The sequence below is a fragment of the Ruditapes philippinarum genome, unplaced genomic scaffold, assembly GCF_026571515.1.
Source record: "Ruditapes philippinarum isolate M1 unplaced genomic scaffold, ASM2657151v2 ctg1843_1_1_1_1, whole genome shotgun sequence".
NCBI classification, from domain to species: Eukaryota; Metazoa; Mollusca; class Bivalvia; order Venerida; family Veneridae; genus Ruditapes; species Ruditapes philippinarum.
In genome coordinates, this window is record NW_026865464.1 from 347,940 (window position 1) to 366,467 (window position 18,528).

At 30.5% G+C, this 18,528-nt stretch overlaps 1 protein-coding gene across 1 annotated transcript in view; it reads right to left on the reverse strand.

Moving 5' to 3' along the window:
- Window positions 1–394: 394 nt before the first annotated feature.
- Window positions 395–18,528, reverse strand: part of LOC132729132 (ectonucleoside triphosphate diphosphohydrolase 1-like) — a 29,373-nt gene continuing 11,239 nt past the window's right edge. The window contains exons 6-12 of the mRNA XM_060714873.1: window positions 13,351–13,522; window positions 10,143–10,232; window positions 7,290–7,463; window positions 6,408–6,554; window positions 5,650–5,763; window positions 4,693–4,830; window positions 395–4,061 (exon numbers count right to left, since the gene is read on the reverse strand). Of these exons, the coding sequence (XP_060570856.1) occupies window positions 3,831–4,061; window positions 4,693–4,830; window positions 5,650–5,763; window positions 6,408–6,554; window positions 7,290–7,463; window positions 10,143–10,232; window positions 13,351–13,522 (1,066 nt within the window). The 3' untranslated portion in view covers window positions 395–3,830. The remainder of the gene's footprint in view (window positions 4,062–4,692; window positions 4,831–5,649; window positions 5,764–6,407; window positions 6,555–7,289; window positions 7,464–10,142; window positions 10,233–13,350; window positions 13,523–18,528) is intronic.

Here is an 18,528-nt window from a genome sequence, read left to right on the forward strand (position 1 = left end):
CCAGCCTGCGCATACACACAGTTTGATCAGGAACCATGCAGTTCGTTTACAAACCCTATTACAAGTAGAGAAACTGATTGGCGAATAGCATGGATCCTGATCAGTCTGCGCGGATGTGAAGGCTGGTCTGGATTCATGCTACTTGCAAAAAATCTATGTTGTTTTTTTCATAGCGCGGCTCATATGTACTGAACAGTGGAGACCATGATCAGATGAAACAAATGCACTTGCTGATATTGGTCAGCACTGGTCATATGGGTAGAATCCATTGCCAACAGCTGGCTTGATGTTAAACATGGAAAAAAATAATGTTTACTACATACTACATAAGGTATCTTAAAGTTTACAACCTTACAACATTTCTATTTTCAACAAAATGAAACAAACAAAAACACATGTTACAGGAATGATATAAAAATGATAAATTGCACATTCAATGTTTAACACATGACACATCTGTCAAATTATGTTCATACCAATTCAAGAGTTCAGGAGAATTTGTCTTCAAGTTTTTCCCCTTTTTATCCATACTTGTCAGTCTTACTCACTCCACATTATATAACTTTTTTTACTCAGTTCATATTACTTTTTTACTCAGTCCATATTACTTTTTTATTCAGTCCATTTCACTTTTTTTCTACTTAAAAACAACATTTTTAGTTAGAAACTAATTTTGAAATTTTCTTTCAAAGCATTATAAACATACACTCTAAATTTATTTTCTTAAATAAATTCCAAGTTTGATAAAAACATTGCAAAATAAATATTTATGTGTGTAAAGTAATACAACAATTGAATAAATATGATGTTTACTGTAAATTGTAGTTTCACAAATGGTTTTCTGTGTTAATACAAGGTAAACAGCTATAACATGAGTTTTTGTAACATTTTACAATTTTAGAGCAGTATTGATAACTGAACATACAAATATTCCATAAAGAACAAAACAACAATTAAGTTTTATGTAAATTTACACAAACATAAAAATTTACATGCAAGACAACAACAAACAGTTTGTCAAAGCTATATCACTCACAGTATGTGTTATATGCAGTGAGTTATATGGTTTTTATTTCACTGATTGATTGCAATATTTCATCAGTTTGCAGGAAATAAATAAAGGATATTTAAATTTTTTTTCTATAAATGCAGGATTTATTTTCATCGAGTGGTATGAAAAACTATATTTCATGAGTGGTGAGAGCCACAAGTGAAATATGATAATTTGCATATCATGAAAATAAATCCTGTATTTATAGAAAAAATTTGAATTTTCTGTTTATTAAATGCATTTCTCTCTTTTTTGACATTATAATTTGAAAGACTTTCACTTAAATTTTGTATATTGCCTGAATTTAGAGGAAAATAGTCTGGCAATACATCAGTGCATATACATTGTATTGAAAATATGTTTCACTGCAGTGAAAAATAATTTTTTAAAGTGAAAAGACAGAAAACGAAAATACATATTCTTCAATATTTCTCAATATTTCATTTATAAATAAAGAATAAAGATTTTAATAATGTTGAAACATACAAAGTTTTATCAAATGTTAATTGTGTGTTAATACAAAAGTAAATAAGAAAATCACCCTAATGAAATGAATATTTTGACAATAAACTCTATACCAACATAAACAAAGTTTTACCTTTTTAAAAAGAAAGATATACAGATCCTATTTTTCAGTTATATCATGTACATGAGGTAGGGACAGATTTTTATTATTTTATATGATTTGGACTAGAAACAACAAATGTTAAACAATAAATCCTTTCAATACATTCTTTTGTTAAGATTTATTCCTGCTTATCAAGCCAGTTCTATGAGCATGACATATGTTAACCAATTCATTCACTGACACAAAAATAAAACAAGAAAAATGTTTTGTTTATCACAGTTATAACGAATCTGCAGTTTATGGGTACTCACTCTGTCAGAGTTTACAATGTTCCATATGTGAATATTTATTATGTGTATTCATGTTTATTCATCTTTTTACTGTACAAATATTCATGCAATATATGAATATTTATACAGTAAAAAGATAAAGTAAATAAAGACTGAATATAAATTATGTGTATTCATGTATATTCATCTTTTTACTGTATGAATATTCATGCAATATATGAATATCCATACAGTAAAAATATGAAGTAACTTAAGACTTAATATTAATTATGTATATTCATGTATTCATCTTTTTACTGTATGAAAATTCATGCAATATATGAATATTCATACAGTAAAAAAATGAATAATAAAGACCTAATATTAATTATTTGTATTCATGTATACCAATATGTGTATTCATCATTTTACTGTATGAATATTCATGCAATTTATGAATATGCATACAGTAAAAAGATGAATTCACATGATTAATATTCTGAATAAGCATAGAGTAAAAAGATGAATACACATGATTAATATTCTGAATAAGCATACATTAAAAAGATGAATAAATATGATTAATATCCAGTCTTTATTTCCTTATGAAAGTTATAAACTCTATATTTCATTTATAAAAGTCAGCAGTCAAAATTGCTATATGAATAAATTAATCATAAGGTACCAAACTAAATTACATAGATCTAAACAACAACATCAATAACACTGTGCTCATCTCAACATTGTGTTAATAATAACTACATTATTTATATCATTATGATTTTTTGTTCATTGTTATGACATTGTTTATCATTACTGAATTATATTTTATTAGTAAAGCATTGTATTTATATGACAGCATTTTGTTTATCAGTATGCTATTGTGTTTATCCTTATAACATTGCATATATCACGCCTACTAAACGGTGGCTCTTTCACATTTTGGTGATCTGTTTAAATGAGAGCCATCGACACTTCCGTTGCAGAGCCCTCGATGAAAACAAGGCTTTTATTTGGTAAAAGTTCTAGCAACGTCATTTCAGGGTATTTCTTATCGAAACTGCACCCAACATGATGAGAAAAATGTTCTACGTGGCATGACATTCTTCGATTTTTGAAAAACAAGCATGATCTTTTTAAATTGATATTTTTTCTAAAATTTCTTACCTCTGTCAGCCTTGTTTTCATCGAGGGCTCTGCAACGGATGTGTCGATGGCTCTCATTTAAACAGATCACCAAAATGTGAAAGAGCCACCGTTTAGTAGGCGTGTTACTAGATTGTGTTTATCATTGCTAAATTGTTACAACATTTTGTTTATCATTACAAAATTGTATTTATCATTTTCAGAACTGTGTTTAACATTACTACATATATTACATTACAATATGACATTCTATATCTTTCTTCACAAGTTTACATTCAATTGGAATGTGATATAATAAATAAATTGTTAAAAAGTATACATACATTAAACATATCAACTTAGTAAGATAATGATCATTGCTGAAGACTTAATGACAAAACACAAAGTTTAACAGACATCAAATTGATATGCTATTTCCCTTTAAAAATATCATTTTGATTAAATATAACACAGAGAAACAAAATATTAAAATGTAGCACTTTTTGATGATTAACTTAACAGGTTTGCATTGCAGATACATGTATTTTCCACAAATCTATGAAAGGCTTATCAGCTGTCAGGTAGGTGGGGTATGTGAGTAGTAATTCAACGCCGTTTTAGTTGTGATTTTGTCTACAATGTTGTTTACATTTCTATTCATTCTAAACAAAAGCTGAATTTTAAAATCTTATTTTTTTTTTAAGTTTCACAATATGTGTTTTGAAGAGTTTCACTATTTGGAAGCCTTACAAACATTTCATTCCCATTCTCAATTTTCACGATATTTCCAGTGTAGCAAATTTGAGATATTTATTTATTACACAGCTCCGTAAGTGGGTACCCTCTCGTATAATCCCAACGTCTTTTGTTGTTGGTGTTTCCTGGCATAACAAGCAAATGCCACTGATAGTAATACAAATATAGCAAATAAAACAGTCAACGATGAAAAAGCTGTGGTTGAAATAAAACGTTCTGGGCCAACTATTGGAATTGCGTTACTAGAGTTTAACATATAGCCCAATGTCCAACCTATATCTGTACCATTTATCTGAAATAGCAAAAGAAATATAATAAAATAATAGAAATAATTATGATGGTCATTATAAGATATGATTATTTCTTAGCCCTGTTTTGTTCCATATTAAAACAATAAACTACAAATAGGTAACATAAAACCAGATTTTCTGACAATATTTTGACATACATTCGAAAAAAAAGTTACATAACTCTGTAAAGCAAGAGCAGTCGGAGGACAGCAATGCTCGACTATTCGATAGAGTTGTCACAATAATTGAGATATCTGACTTTACAAAAAACTTTAACCAAATTTTCTAAGTTATAAGGGGCATAATTCTGTAAATATTGTAGGCAGAGTTATCCAACTAGTCAATCTGATGTACATTGTTACTAGAAATAAGTATTGTAAGTTTCAATTGAATATGGATGAGAACCATTCTGCAAAATTTTGATTGAAATGATCTAATGAGAAATATAGGAGTCAGGTACATGGCAGAAATTGTTATAATAATAATAGTTACACTTCCTTTCTCTGTAAACAGGAAATTTAAAATACTTTCTTAAACAAAATCAGCAATTTTTAACTTAAATCGCTCACATTAACCATTTTTCTCGGTTTTGAAACTATTTACATAGCAACAAATAAATTTCTTAAACATTACCTTTTGCACAAAATGAATATTTTCCCAAGTATCATCATTAAACTTGTAGGCATCTACCAGTAATGTTCTAATAAAATGTCCCTCAAAACAATACCACCCTAACATACTGCCATTTTTACCTGCTGGTAAGTGGGAAACCTGAAAATAAAACACCTTACAATATTATAAAATAATACAAGTCTGAAGTTAGAACATTCTGGGACAATGGGACAAGCAAATACTGTTTGTTTGTTTGCTTAATTTTATGCCTTTCCCCAACAGTATTTCAGTCATATGGGCGGGTAGTTTCCTAACCATCGTTCCTGGAGAGTTACACCAGTACTAGACTACCTTCCTCCGCGCTAAACTACCAAAGCATCTCCGGGGGATCGAACCCACACCAGAGAGGTAACTGGATTAGAAGTCATCGACTCTAACCCCTCAACCAAAGCAACTACTGACTACATAAATGGTTTTATGCTGGCATCTAATTGACAGCCATTGACTGATTTGCTTAATGTTTTAAAATATATATTGGTACTGTTAAAAGACTGTTAAAATATCACCCCAGTTGGTTAATATTTCTCTTATTTACACCTTTTACTACAGACAAAAAATTACAATTTCATAATGATCACACAAGACAAAATTGAGGTTTGTTACCCTTACTGAACAAAAAGATAATGTGGCTCTTATCACCATTTGTCTGTCTCGGGAACAATGAAAATCACTTAAATGTTAGAAAATGAATGTGTTGCAAGATTGCAATTTTAACCTTCTAGTGTTCATCAGTGGTAGTCATTTAATTTCATGAACCATTTGAACCTACAGCACTGAAAGACAATTACTTTTACATCTGTGACCTTGACCATAAGGCAAACCTATATCTGCACACCTGTGACCTTGACCATAAGGCCAACTGCAGCCTCTCAAAGATTACATTGTCAACTACATTGAAATAAATAATCAAAGTAATACCTCTTCCCACGATTTATTACACAGTATTGTCAACTCTGTAGTGAATTTCTTTAATGATGCCTTCTTATTTGTTAATTTTAAAAAATCCATTTCGTAGAAAAAACTGGAAAAAGCCTGAAAATAAAGAAATATAAGTAAAACAAACAATTAGTTTTAGCGTTCTGTGCCTAAAAATGTGTTCTAGACAGAAGAGTATTTGAAAGTTTATATCAAAATATTCTTCAAGAATATTTTACCTGCTTTCCATTTATAATTGAATACTAGTACAATGTAGTTCAGACTTTAAAAATTAGTTTTTTTGCATGACATTTATTTATGCAAGGAAATGAAGGTAACAACTTTGTTTTGTGTCTAGGTTGTAATTAAGATGGCAGGATTATTCCCCGTTCAATGAAATAACAATTGATATCAATCAAAACAATACTTTATCAAAGGGAAACAACTTTTAAAATCATAGGTTCATAAAACTAGGCAGGAGTTATCCAAAATGTGTTAAATGTATTACATTCATCGTTTTTTTAACTAATATAAGAAAATATGGTTGTACTGGCACTCCAATAAAGCTCAAACTTATAATTCCTGGGTTTCTGCTTTAGGTATTACCCATGTCAGCATCATACAACCAATCTGCCCAGACTAATACTTTTGACTGCTTAAATCAAGCATATTTTATAACACTATACCAATACTATTCTAATTTCAAAACTGGACAAGCCCATTATACAATAGCAGGGTAAAAAATAACAATAAAATCTAACATAAAAATCTCCCTGGATTGGCGGCTGATACGTTCCATTAAATGTGCACGGTTCCATTGGACATGGAGCACTAAAATTATACAATGACTTTACTATTGCTCTACATTCTTCCTCATCTCCTGTACCTATAAACGTAAAGTTGGTCGCCTGAAATCATAAAATTATTTGGTTTATTTATCATCCTTAATTTTATTACTGGATGTTATGGAATGCCAGGGGAGATAATAAGAATTGTACACTGGCTCAACTACAGACCGAAATAAGGGTAATTGCCTAAGGTGGCTTAAGATATAAAAGGCTTTGCCAAGTTACTATAACAGTTATTCATGAGCTTGTTATAGTATTCTGTGATGTCAGCCACTTTATGATTCCTTTACCTGCAGATGTCATATTAATCATATAACAAAGTTAAAAAAAAAAGATATAACGGAAATTCACATTTTTTAGATTTATTTCTTAACATAAGCATATAAAGTTATAATTTCATTCACAATGGTGTAATGACGTTATGTAATTTGGTACAAGACATCAAACCTTTAATACCACTTCTCATCTTACCGCTTAGAAAGTGTAAAATCAGCACACCCATGTGACCTGAGAAAACTTTTATATATAGTTATAAAGATTTTTGACAGGTTCTATTATCATTAGCTCAGTTTAAATCGCTCTAAAGTCTGCTACCTGATAGTGTACTTAGTGCCAGTGTCGTATGACAAAAAAATAATTTAGACCTTTGTAATACATGTACTTGCAACACATAATCCCTGAGTTTGGCAGCAAACACCTTAACTGCAAACTGATAATAAACTTTGGACAGGACCATCCATCAACAACCGGCATTACAATTTGTTTATAATGTACACAAACTAGAAATGAACTTACATCAAGTGTATTGCTAAGTTGGTAGATTTGTAAAAACTCATTTGTATATCTGTTGACACAAGGAGCTTCAAAAATATCCCTGGACAATATTTCAAAGGTGTATCCGCTTGGACCACAGGGGTTTGTTATATTTGTCTCATTATAGCCTTGATTCTGTAATAAAAGAACATAAATGTATTATTCCCAGAAAATAAAACCATAAATGCCTTATTCCCTCAATAAAAGAACATACCATAAATTTATTATTCAAAGAATAAAATAACATAAATGTACTATCTCCTGAACAAAAGAGCATAAATGTCTTATTCCCAGAATAAAATAACATGAATTTATTATTCCCTGGATAAAAGAACATAAATGTCTTATTATCCCTGAATAAAAGTGAATAAAATTCTTATTCTCTAAATAAAAAAGACATATAAATGTCTTTATAATTCACTGAAAAAAGGATTTAAAGGTATTATTTTTGCATAAAAAATAAATTTATTATAACTTGAATAAAAGAATATAAATGTATTATTCCTTGAATAATTGAAAAGAAATATATCATTCCCAGAATAAAAGAACATAAATTTGTATTATTCAATGAATAAAAGAGCATAAATGTATTTTTCCCTGAATAATTCCCCAACAACCCCCACCCCCGGTACAAATGGTATAAACAAACTTTTAGTGCTACAGCTTCACCATACACTACCATTTACAATAGAGAAGTCATTCTGTTGCACTTATTTTCGAAGTTGTAAATGTGAAAGTTTGTTTGTACCCTCAGATTAGCTGGGAAAAACGCAATATAATGGACCTTCTGTAAGCTAGATGGATAGAAATTATCAAAATAAACTATGCCATGTAAATGTCTAGCCAGCAGTAGGCGATGTTTATGATATTTATGCTTGTTACAAGAAGTGGAACAAATATTCTAAATTATTGATAGAAATTGCATCTTCATATTGAATTAAATTGTCAGACATAAAATTCCTATGGGACTGTAACATATTTATTGTAGTGAGATAAACACGTAATCTAATGCATCATTTAAGTAGTTTTATAATCCTTTGAAAAAGAAACAAAAAACAACAAAAAACACAATATTTTCTCTCTTGAAAATCATACTTCTTCTGTACCTTTTGATTGCTGGCTGTTGACCTTGTTTTTATCATCAGTGAAAAGTTTTTACATTTATTTCATGTCACACCTCTTAATATTTATGTGATTGCAAGTTTTTTGTTTTTATGGACAATTATATAAATCAGCGATCCTGTATTTCCGAGGTATCCAACTTACCAATGATTCATTAGTTTTGTAACTGACTTTACTTATACCGTTTCCAATAGGATTGAAATTATGACCTCAATGCCGCTAACATAGCGATTATTTTGAATATTTGTATTCCAATGCTGTTCTCTGAATATGCTTCTTATAATATTATTGTATATTCATACTCAGTTTTTTTGCTCCTTTGATTTGCATGGCAAAGTCTTATGATATTACATTGCTCCTAATAAATTTCCCGCAATTTAATTCCCGCCACATTATATTCACATTATTTTCATGATATCATTGTATAAATAGACAGAAGTTTTGTATTGTAAAGGATTGTACAAAGAAAGAAGAGGGAATTGTAAAGGATTGTATGAAGAAAGGAAAAGGAATTGTAAAGGATTGTATGAAGAAAGGAAAGGGAATAGTAAATGATTATACGAAGCAAGGAAAGGGAATAGAAAAGTATTGTACGAAGAAAGGAAAGAGAATAGTAAAGGATTGTACAAAGAAAGGAAAGAGAATAGTAAAGGATTGTATGAAGAAAGGAAACGGAATAGTGAAGGATTGTACAAAGAGAGGAAAGGGAATAGTAAAGGATTGTATGAAGAAAGGAAACGGAATAGTGAAGGATTGTACAAAGAGAGGAAAGGGAATAGTAAAGGATTGTACGATGAAAGGAAAGGGAATAGTAAAGGATTGTACGAAGAAAGGAAAGGGAATAGTAAAGGATTGTACAAAGAAAGGAAAGAGAATAGTAAAGGATTGTATGAAGAAAGGAAACGGAATAGTGAAGGATTGTACAAAGAGAGGAAAGGGAATAGAAAAGGATTGTACAAAGAAAGGGAATAGTAAAGGATTGTATGAAAAAAGGAAAGGGAATAGTAAAGGATTGTACGAAGAAAGGAAAGGGAATAGTAAAAGATTGTACGATGAAAGGAAAGGGAATAGTAAAGGATTGTACTAAGAAAGCAAAGGGAATTATAAAGGATTGTACGAAGAAAAGAAAGGAAATAGTTAAGAGAATAGTTAAGGATTGTACGAAGAAAGGAAAGGGAATTTGTTGAGATATGAAAAGGATTTTGCTGTGAAATGTATTTAGTTGTAAAAAGTTTTTAGAGAGAAAATGTTTTTTGGACAGTAAAAGTTAAAATAAAAAATGTACAAAATTGGACATTAAAAGTAGAAAAGAGAAAGTGTTTCTCTTACTTTCATTGTGTTTATGACACTCAGGACATCTAGTCTGATACAGCTAAAATTGAATCTGGTATCCATCCTAAAGTCTGATTTATTTTTTTTTGAAACATAAAAAAGTTTTTAAATTTTTTAAAAAAAATATCATAATATTTAGATTTATTAAAGGGAACCCAAATTTTAAAAAATTTAAAAATTTTTCAATCAATTAAATTTCTATAAAAAATTGTTACCTTTACAAGCCCGAGCCTTTGGTTTCCGTCTCACAGCTTCCTCTTTTTTCCATTTGCCCTAAATTAACTATGGGTATTTCAAATGAATAGGTTTTTTTCCATACAGTTGGAAAAATCTTCCCTTTTATTCGGGGGGAATATTTTTTTGATCAAAAGCTTAAAAAAATTTGATTTGGGTTGAAGCCCCACCCAAGTCTAGGGCACCCATGGTAGCCTCTGGCCTTGCAAGCTCCCTGTACATTGAAAACTCTGGGACCTGAAAAAAAGATCTTTTTAAAATAAAAAAAAATTGTTTTGTTATTTCAAGTTGTTTCCTTGAAATCTATTGACAAAACAATTGCCTGTCACTGATATAGCTTCAAAACATAAAGATGCTGAAATTGATAACGTTCCATTAGATAAAATCAATATAAAGAAATTAACAGAACAATATGTCTAGAAAATATTTTGTAAACATTTTAGAACATAATTACCTAGTTAGAAATTGTGACAGTGTCCTTGATTTACCATTCTAAAATGATCATATTGGATATGTTTATCTTCATTCGAATAACAGTTATTGAAAAGGAGGGACTTAGAAGTAGACAAACACCCCTTGGGAAGTCAGACCAGTTTTCATCCCTTTGGAAGTGAGACCAGTTTTCAACCCCTTTGGAAGTGACACCAGTTTTCAACCCCTTTGGAAGAGAGACTAGTTTTCAACCCTTGGGAAGTGTGGCCAATTTTTTCCCTTTTGAGAAGTGAGACCAGTTTTTGAGATGCAGATTCATTTTGAATCACACAATTATTGCAATGTATATAAGATGTTAGAAATTTGTCCAGCTTTGAATTAAGGAATATCTGTTATATCATATGGATGGGATTTTTTATAACAAAGCAGACAACCATATAGAAATATCTGGAAAAAAATGATCCCTCGGAAGCATTAAAAACAGCAAAATTACATGACAATTACAGACTCGATTTAATTGAGTCTGTACATGAGGGATAATGAAAAAGTGCAACATCCCTAACACCCCCAAACACTGGCTTGAGCGCTACCCAATTCTCAACACTTACAAGTGATCCCGAAGGACCAGAAAAATATAACAACACTGAAGTGAAGTATGGAAAACTTTAAAATGATTAATACAATCAAAAGCTTAAGTCTAAACACTAATATTGTTTACAGTTAAGAAAGAAGCCCCTAATAATAATTATACAAAATATGCAGATCAGATGTTGCCCATTTTTATAAAATGACATGGTAATCATTCCAATAAATCAATCAATTCTGAAACTCTTGATTATAAATTTAGAACTATTCTTTATACACTTAAAAATGATGCAAAACAAATCAATAACAGAATCGTTTTGCATCTGTACGATTTTTTATGAACACATTCTCTCTGCCGGAGCAGACGCATTTATTAAAGTATTTTACGAGAACATCTGTATTGTTATTGAGTGTTATAGTATATTGTAATTACTATTTCTGTCTGCAGAAATAGCACGCCAGCTGACGTGACATTTAAATCATTACGTAATTTCCATAGATGTCTTAATGGATATGTTACTTCTGAGGCAATATTACTTTTACATTTATGTACTGTATTGAAGCAATAATTATTATTTTTCATGGAAATGTTTGTATTATTATTAATAATAAATAAAATAATATACTTGCCTTTTTTTACTTTTAGTTTGTATTAAACCAGTGTGAATTATATAGCTTAAAGTGAATCAGTCTAAATTATGGAAGATCAGTCTGTACTACAATAAATAATTATGTTGATAGTATTTAGTATCAGACATAACAACAAACCACAGAAGAATTATGTACGAATGTCCTTGCCAAGTGAGAGATACATACTCATATATTACTGTACATACCGTAAAATTCCTATTAAACACCCCCAGGGGCTAAACATTTTCCAAAAAGGGGGCTATTATTACAACACATAAAAACGGTTTTTCCTAAATCCAAAAATCATTGAAAATACATTTAGTGTAACATGGGTTGGTAATAACATTAAAATGTGTTAAGATTTTAAAGTTCATTTTATACATTTTTGTGTTTACTATAAAATAAAATCGATTCTGAAGGATTTGAATAAAATTACGGATTTATTAAAGAGTTCACCACTTATGAGCAGATTTTTTTCCATATCAAAAGCCTGGGGGGGGGGGGGCTTTTATTAGGGGAGGGGCGTTTATTAGGTATTTTACGGTATTATACCACCAGTACATGTATTTATATAGCAGATAATAAAATGTTCTAGGACAAAATATCATCATTCATCATAAAATTGTTCATAACAAATCAACTGGAACTTTTTATTATTTTTTTCTAGCAGTATTTTTAAAGAATATCCTGATAACACATTTGTATTATTTTTTTTACAATATTTGAAATACTTAAGGAAATACTTAAGGAAAAGGTGCACATTTACAGCAGACTAATCCACTTTAAAAGAAATGCTCTTCACTAAATATTATAATCGTATTGCAAATGATTTCATTCTTTATATAATATTGTACAGCACTCATATCAATATCAAACTATTTTAACTGAAAAAAAACAAAAACAATTAAAATGTTTGAACTGAAAAACAAGTTTAACTGACTAAACATCTATTTGAACTGAATAACAACTACATATGAGCCGCGTCACGACAAAATCAACATAGTGCGTATGAGACCAGCATGGATCCAGACCAGCCTGCGCATCCACGCAGTCTCATCAGGATCCATGCTGTTCGCTTACCAACTCTATTATAAGTAGAGAAACTGATAGCGAACAGTATGGACCCTGATCAGACTGCGCGGATGCGCAGGCTGGTCTGGATCCATGCTGGTCGCAAATCCATTATGTTGGTTTTGTCGTGACGTGGCTCATATAGTTCAACTAAATGACACTCTTAGTTAAACTGAAAACTTAACTTAAAGTACCCAAGTTGGACTTAAAGGCCCATTATGCCTCAGAAATGCTAAAAAATTTATTTCTCAAAAACGTTTCATTTTTGGTATCTTGTCCGAATATCCAAAGCAATACTACTTTGCCATATGCATAAACTTTCTTCTCTTATTTTGCTCTGTTGGCAAATGGTGTATTTAGTGAATTAGAATTTTGAATGGTAGACAAAATACTACTTTGTTTACATTTTGCTTCCAAGTTCCTTTACGACACACCACTGCATGTTCAGCGGTACTTTTTCAGTTGTTGAATATCTAACATGCTTTTAATCCATTATAAAAACATTATCAAACACATGCTTGTCTTTCTAAAGAATTTAAAAAAACATGGACTGCTGAGGCATAATGTGCCTTTAATAATGAGACAATGAACTAATAAGAATTTAGTTGAGGCTAAAAAGTAAGTTAATGAACTTTACCACTCCAAGTTTTCCCGAGATATAATTAGCAGTGACCCAACCAAACGTGCCTTCCTCCTGTCCTGTAATTATTCTAGCTTGGTCTGTGGGAGACGTGAATTTAAAAGGGAATTTCTTGATGGTGTCCTGAACATAGTGTATTATAGTGGCACTCTTTACTGCATTTACCTCACTGTAAATACATAACAAAATATATAGTACAAGTTTCAATGAGGTCAAAAAATCCTAAAATATGAAATCTTAAAGCCTTCAATCAACTGGGGCACTATAAATGGAAATATATGCAAATAATGATAACAAATATATATATATATATATACAGAGAATTTAATAGGAAATCCATTTTTTGTGTAATTCTTAGCCAGATTTCAGTTAAAGACATTTAAAAGCTTTAACACATTTTTCAGGTTTAAATCATTTTGCGCAAGTGCAATGTAAAATAATCACCCTGGGATTATCACAGTGTAAGGGAATAATCTGGAATATCCTAGACAGCCCTAAATCAAAATTATACACAAATCTTAAAAAAAGATTTCCATTCCTGTCATGTTAAATAACCTCAGTAGCGTCCTTTAATTGTCAGACCATAAGTTAATCATTGCAAGATCAGACTTCTTTCAAATTATTATGTCAATTGTGATTGGTTTATATAGGTCACATGACCACTGTATTTCCTAAGCTAAATTACATAGAGCACTAGATTTTTAATGATCCTTAAAGCAGCACATTGCCTCCAGATTCCTGCTAATTTTCATGAAAATATTTAAAATGTATCTAAAAGTAAAATATTGTGAAGTGAACAAGGAAAGTAATTTACACATTGCAAACGGCACTTACAATCCATGTTAATTACCAAAAAGAGGTCAAAATCTACATAAATATCTCTTACTGCTTTAGTAACTCAGTTAGAATTATAGTGACTGATACAACAAAATAACATGTAAATAATTAATTAAATATTGAACCTTTTTTACTTTTCTTAAGATCTTAATACATTTTTCTAAAGACTGAATTTCTTGAAAAATTTAGGCTCATCTGGAAGTGTGCAGCTTTAAAGGAACAATAGATGAAATAGATATAAAAACAAAGAAATGATGTCCAAGCTGCCACATAGCATTATAAAAACCTGCTGTTGTTATTCAACATTGTATAAATTCAAATAAAAAAAGCCTGCAAAAATGTTCTAATCCCAATCAATAAGTAAAAACAGAATAAATTAATTGACTAATTTCAACTAGAGTCTGTTCTTGAAATAATATGACTTATAAAATACATACTGCTGTATCTTTTCATGAACTTAACTTAGCATAAATATGCCATAAAATGTAATAATAGACACTTTTATAGGAGGCTTTATACTTCATCTATTCATTGATAAAATTTTAAACAGTGAATAGACAGACAGCCCTATAATATATCATTCAGATGCTATTAAATATTATAAGAGCTTAAGCCTCAGAAATGCCTTACATTGTATAACATTTAAAAAGGCAAAAATGAGTTCTGTATTAATTCAAAAATAAATTAAAATCATGTTAGATGCTTTAAGACAGTAGTAAATACATGAAGTGGTGGGTGTAAAATAATTTGTGATAAAGGTAGCAAAAGGTAGACAACATGGTATTTTAACTACCGAAATATTGTTTGCAAGAAAAGCAACAGAAGCAAAATATGGTTCAGCTTTTAATGGCAAATGATTTTGTTTTAGGAAACTGTACCACAGGGTCTTTCAAAAAGAATGGTCTGGAATCTGACCAAAACAAAAAAAGATGTCTCGGTTGAATCAAGTGATCAAGTTAATTCTACCGACCATGCATCTAGCATATAGTACATCACCATTTAAAAATCAAATTAAAAAATAATGTTTTGTTAACTGATCAAAACAAAAAGTTACTGAAAACTAATCCTGGCAGGTTTTACTTTAAAAAGCAACAATTTTATAGGTTTGCAATGAAATTAGGAATTTTTCGTTCCCAGTGTCAAGATAAAAATCTACTGCTCATATTTGAAAATAGGTCTGAGTTAAGTGAGTTTTATAAGTTATTTATTTTAATTTACACAATGGTTCAATGACAAAATACAAATTGATTTTACAGAGAAATAATGTTATTTAATCGCATTGTGTAAAAAGTTTATATTATTTCCTTAAACAACTAATGAACTGCTCCAAAACTATTAATGGAGTCTGCTCCTAAACTATTAATGGACTGCTCCTAAACTACATGTTTTAATGGACTGCTCCATTATATTGTTTAAAACTATTAATGGTCTGTTCCTATCTAATTTATTAAAGGACTGTTTCCAATTACTAATGGACTGCTCCTAACTAGTAATGGACTGTGCCCAAAAGACAGTAGGGCTAATCAAATAAAAAATAGCAGTTTTAGGGTTACAAAAAAAAAGGTCTGATGGAGAATTCCATGTAAACTACCGCTATTACATTCAATAGATATAATAATTCAAATTAAATTCAAATTGAATTCAGCCTCTGTTTTAATGATGAGCATATTTGTTTTCCTAATGTATAAATACTCATTAAATGTATAAAACATCTTACATGACTGTATTTTACATCATCGCATGGCATACTATTATATATCATAGATAAAGCAATCAGTAACAGAGCAAAAACATAGCATAAACAAGATAAATGCTTCATATAACAAACAGAGTATGCAATTAGTTTTCACTAAACAAAGTCACATGTTATTACAAACAAATATTTAGGAGAGACAATGTGCTTGTTGTTTTTGCTTGTACTGTTTTTGTCATTTATTTTGCAATACATTTTCAAACAAACAGCAAAATATCATGTTTAAACTTAGTAAAATATTGGAAATATGGTAAGATTTTCTATCTTATTTTTAAAATGCTAGTCGGGAGTGTGTGTGTGGGGGGGGGGATAACTTCCCTCTTATAACAGTGTAGACCCAGGCCTGAGCCTACACATCTATATACATGTAGTCTGAACATTACGACTCTTAATTGCTTTAGATTTTAATAAAAGAAATCCTCTTCCAGCAAATAGCCTAAAATCACAAAATTTTAAGTCCTTTCATAGATCAACTTGGACACTAAAAACTAAAAGTTATGTGAAAGGTCTTAAAAAAATAATATGAAATTAGGCAAAGTCTATGAATGGGGAAGTCGTTAAAAAATTCCTTTCATTCTTTCCGTTTTAAAGGTGTCATCCGGTATTACATGCATCGCTTCCGTTTTCACTCGGAACACTGGATGATTATAATTTATCCGAAAAGTTGAGATTTGTTCCGTTATCGGAATACCCCGCCAATTATCATTGAGTTACATTGTAAATGGCGGCGCCCGACTAGAACTGACACTGAAAATTTCATTGATAGGTATAGAATTCTATATATTTTTAATTGTTTTTTATTTGATTTTCTTTTAAATATACACGTGTAGTCTATAGCCGGGCAAGCCAAAGCCCGGACCCGCTTTGCAGGCCCGGTATTTGACTTCCCCGTATAAATACATGTAAAATTAAATTAAAATATTTTATTTTTGTACGATTCTTTGCTAGATTTGAGTTACATGCAAAACACATTTTATTTTTGGGTTATTTTTCCACAATAAAAAAAAATATTCTGGAAAAACTAACTATTCAAATGATCTGAAATTTTACACACAAGTTATTGGTCTAGACCTACATCAAATGGTACATAAATCTTGAAAAATTAAATCTATTTCCACTATTATATATAACCTCAGTGGAGTCCCTTTCATTTAGAATTTTGATAAATGTATTTAAATTCCATAATATTCATATTGGTAGAGCTGTAATTGATTTGGTGCAAAAAATATTGATGATAAACTGATATATCGATAAATTTTTTTCGACCATATTTTGTCATCACTGCTATGAAATGTGTCCATTATGTAACAGATTAGTGTTAGACATGGCCACCTGCTTTTGAATTACATGTATGTTTTTACGAATTTCCATAATTTATAAAAAATAAAAAAACCAAAAAAAACAAGAGCCATGTCAACATGGCCATCCCCCGCCGAATGTGTTTGCTCATTGGAAGAATGTATATGTAGTAGAGCGGAATAATTCCATTTTAAGAGGTCTTTTGGTAATGAAAACTGATGGCTATAGTGATTACAGATTTGAAACCTATGTGAATACTGATGGCTGAAAATAACAAAGGGCAATTACTGAAAAATAATGCAGGGTAGGTTATCATTCTTGTGTGCTGCATCCCTCCTCAGTAAAATCTATCCACCTATGAAGTTTCAAGTTGATACCTCAAATACTTTTTGAGAAAAAAAATGAATTGAAAAATTAAGTATGAAAAAGAACAAAGGGCAATAACACAACAATTATAATAGGTAGAGTTATCATTATTGTGCAGTGCACACCTCCTGAGTGAGATCTATGCACCTATGAAGTTTCATTTTGATATCTCAAAGGCTTTTTGAGTTATGCTCTGGACAAAAATTAATTTTGAAAAATAACAAAGGGAAATAACTCAAAAATAATGCAGGTAGAGTTATCATTCTTAAGCACTGCACTCCTCCTCAATGAGATCCATCCATCTTTGAAGTTTCAAGTTGATACCTCAAATACTTTTTCAGATAAGCGTTGGACAAAATAGCATGAAAAAAAACAAAGGGCAATAACTCAAAAATTGTATAGGGAAGAGTTATCATTCTTGCGCACAACATTCCTCCTCAATAAGATCTATCCACCTATGAAGTTTCATGTTGATATCTCAAACACTTTTTGAGTTATGCTCAACTCAGGTGAAAAATTAGGTATGAAAAATAACAAAGGGCAATAACTCAAAAATTATGAAAGGTAGAGTTATCATTCTTGTGCACTGCACTCCTCCTCAATGAGATCCATCCACCTTTGAAGTTTCAAGTTGATACCTCAAATACTTTTTGAGATAAAGTCTGGACAAATTAGAATGAAAAATAACAAAGGGCAATAACTCAAAAATTATGCAGGGTAGAGTTATCATTCTTGTGCACTGCACTCCTCCTCAATGAGATTCATCCACCTATGAAGTTTCAAGTTGATACCTCAAATACTTTTTCAGATAAGCTCTGGACAAAATAGCATGAAAAAAAACAAAGGGCAATAACTCAAAAATTGTATAGGGAAGAGTTATCATTCTTGCGCACAACATTCCTCCTCAATAAGATCTATCC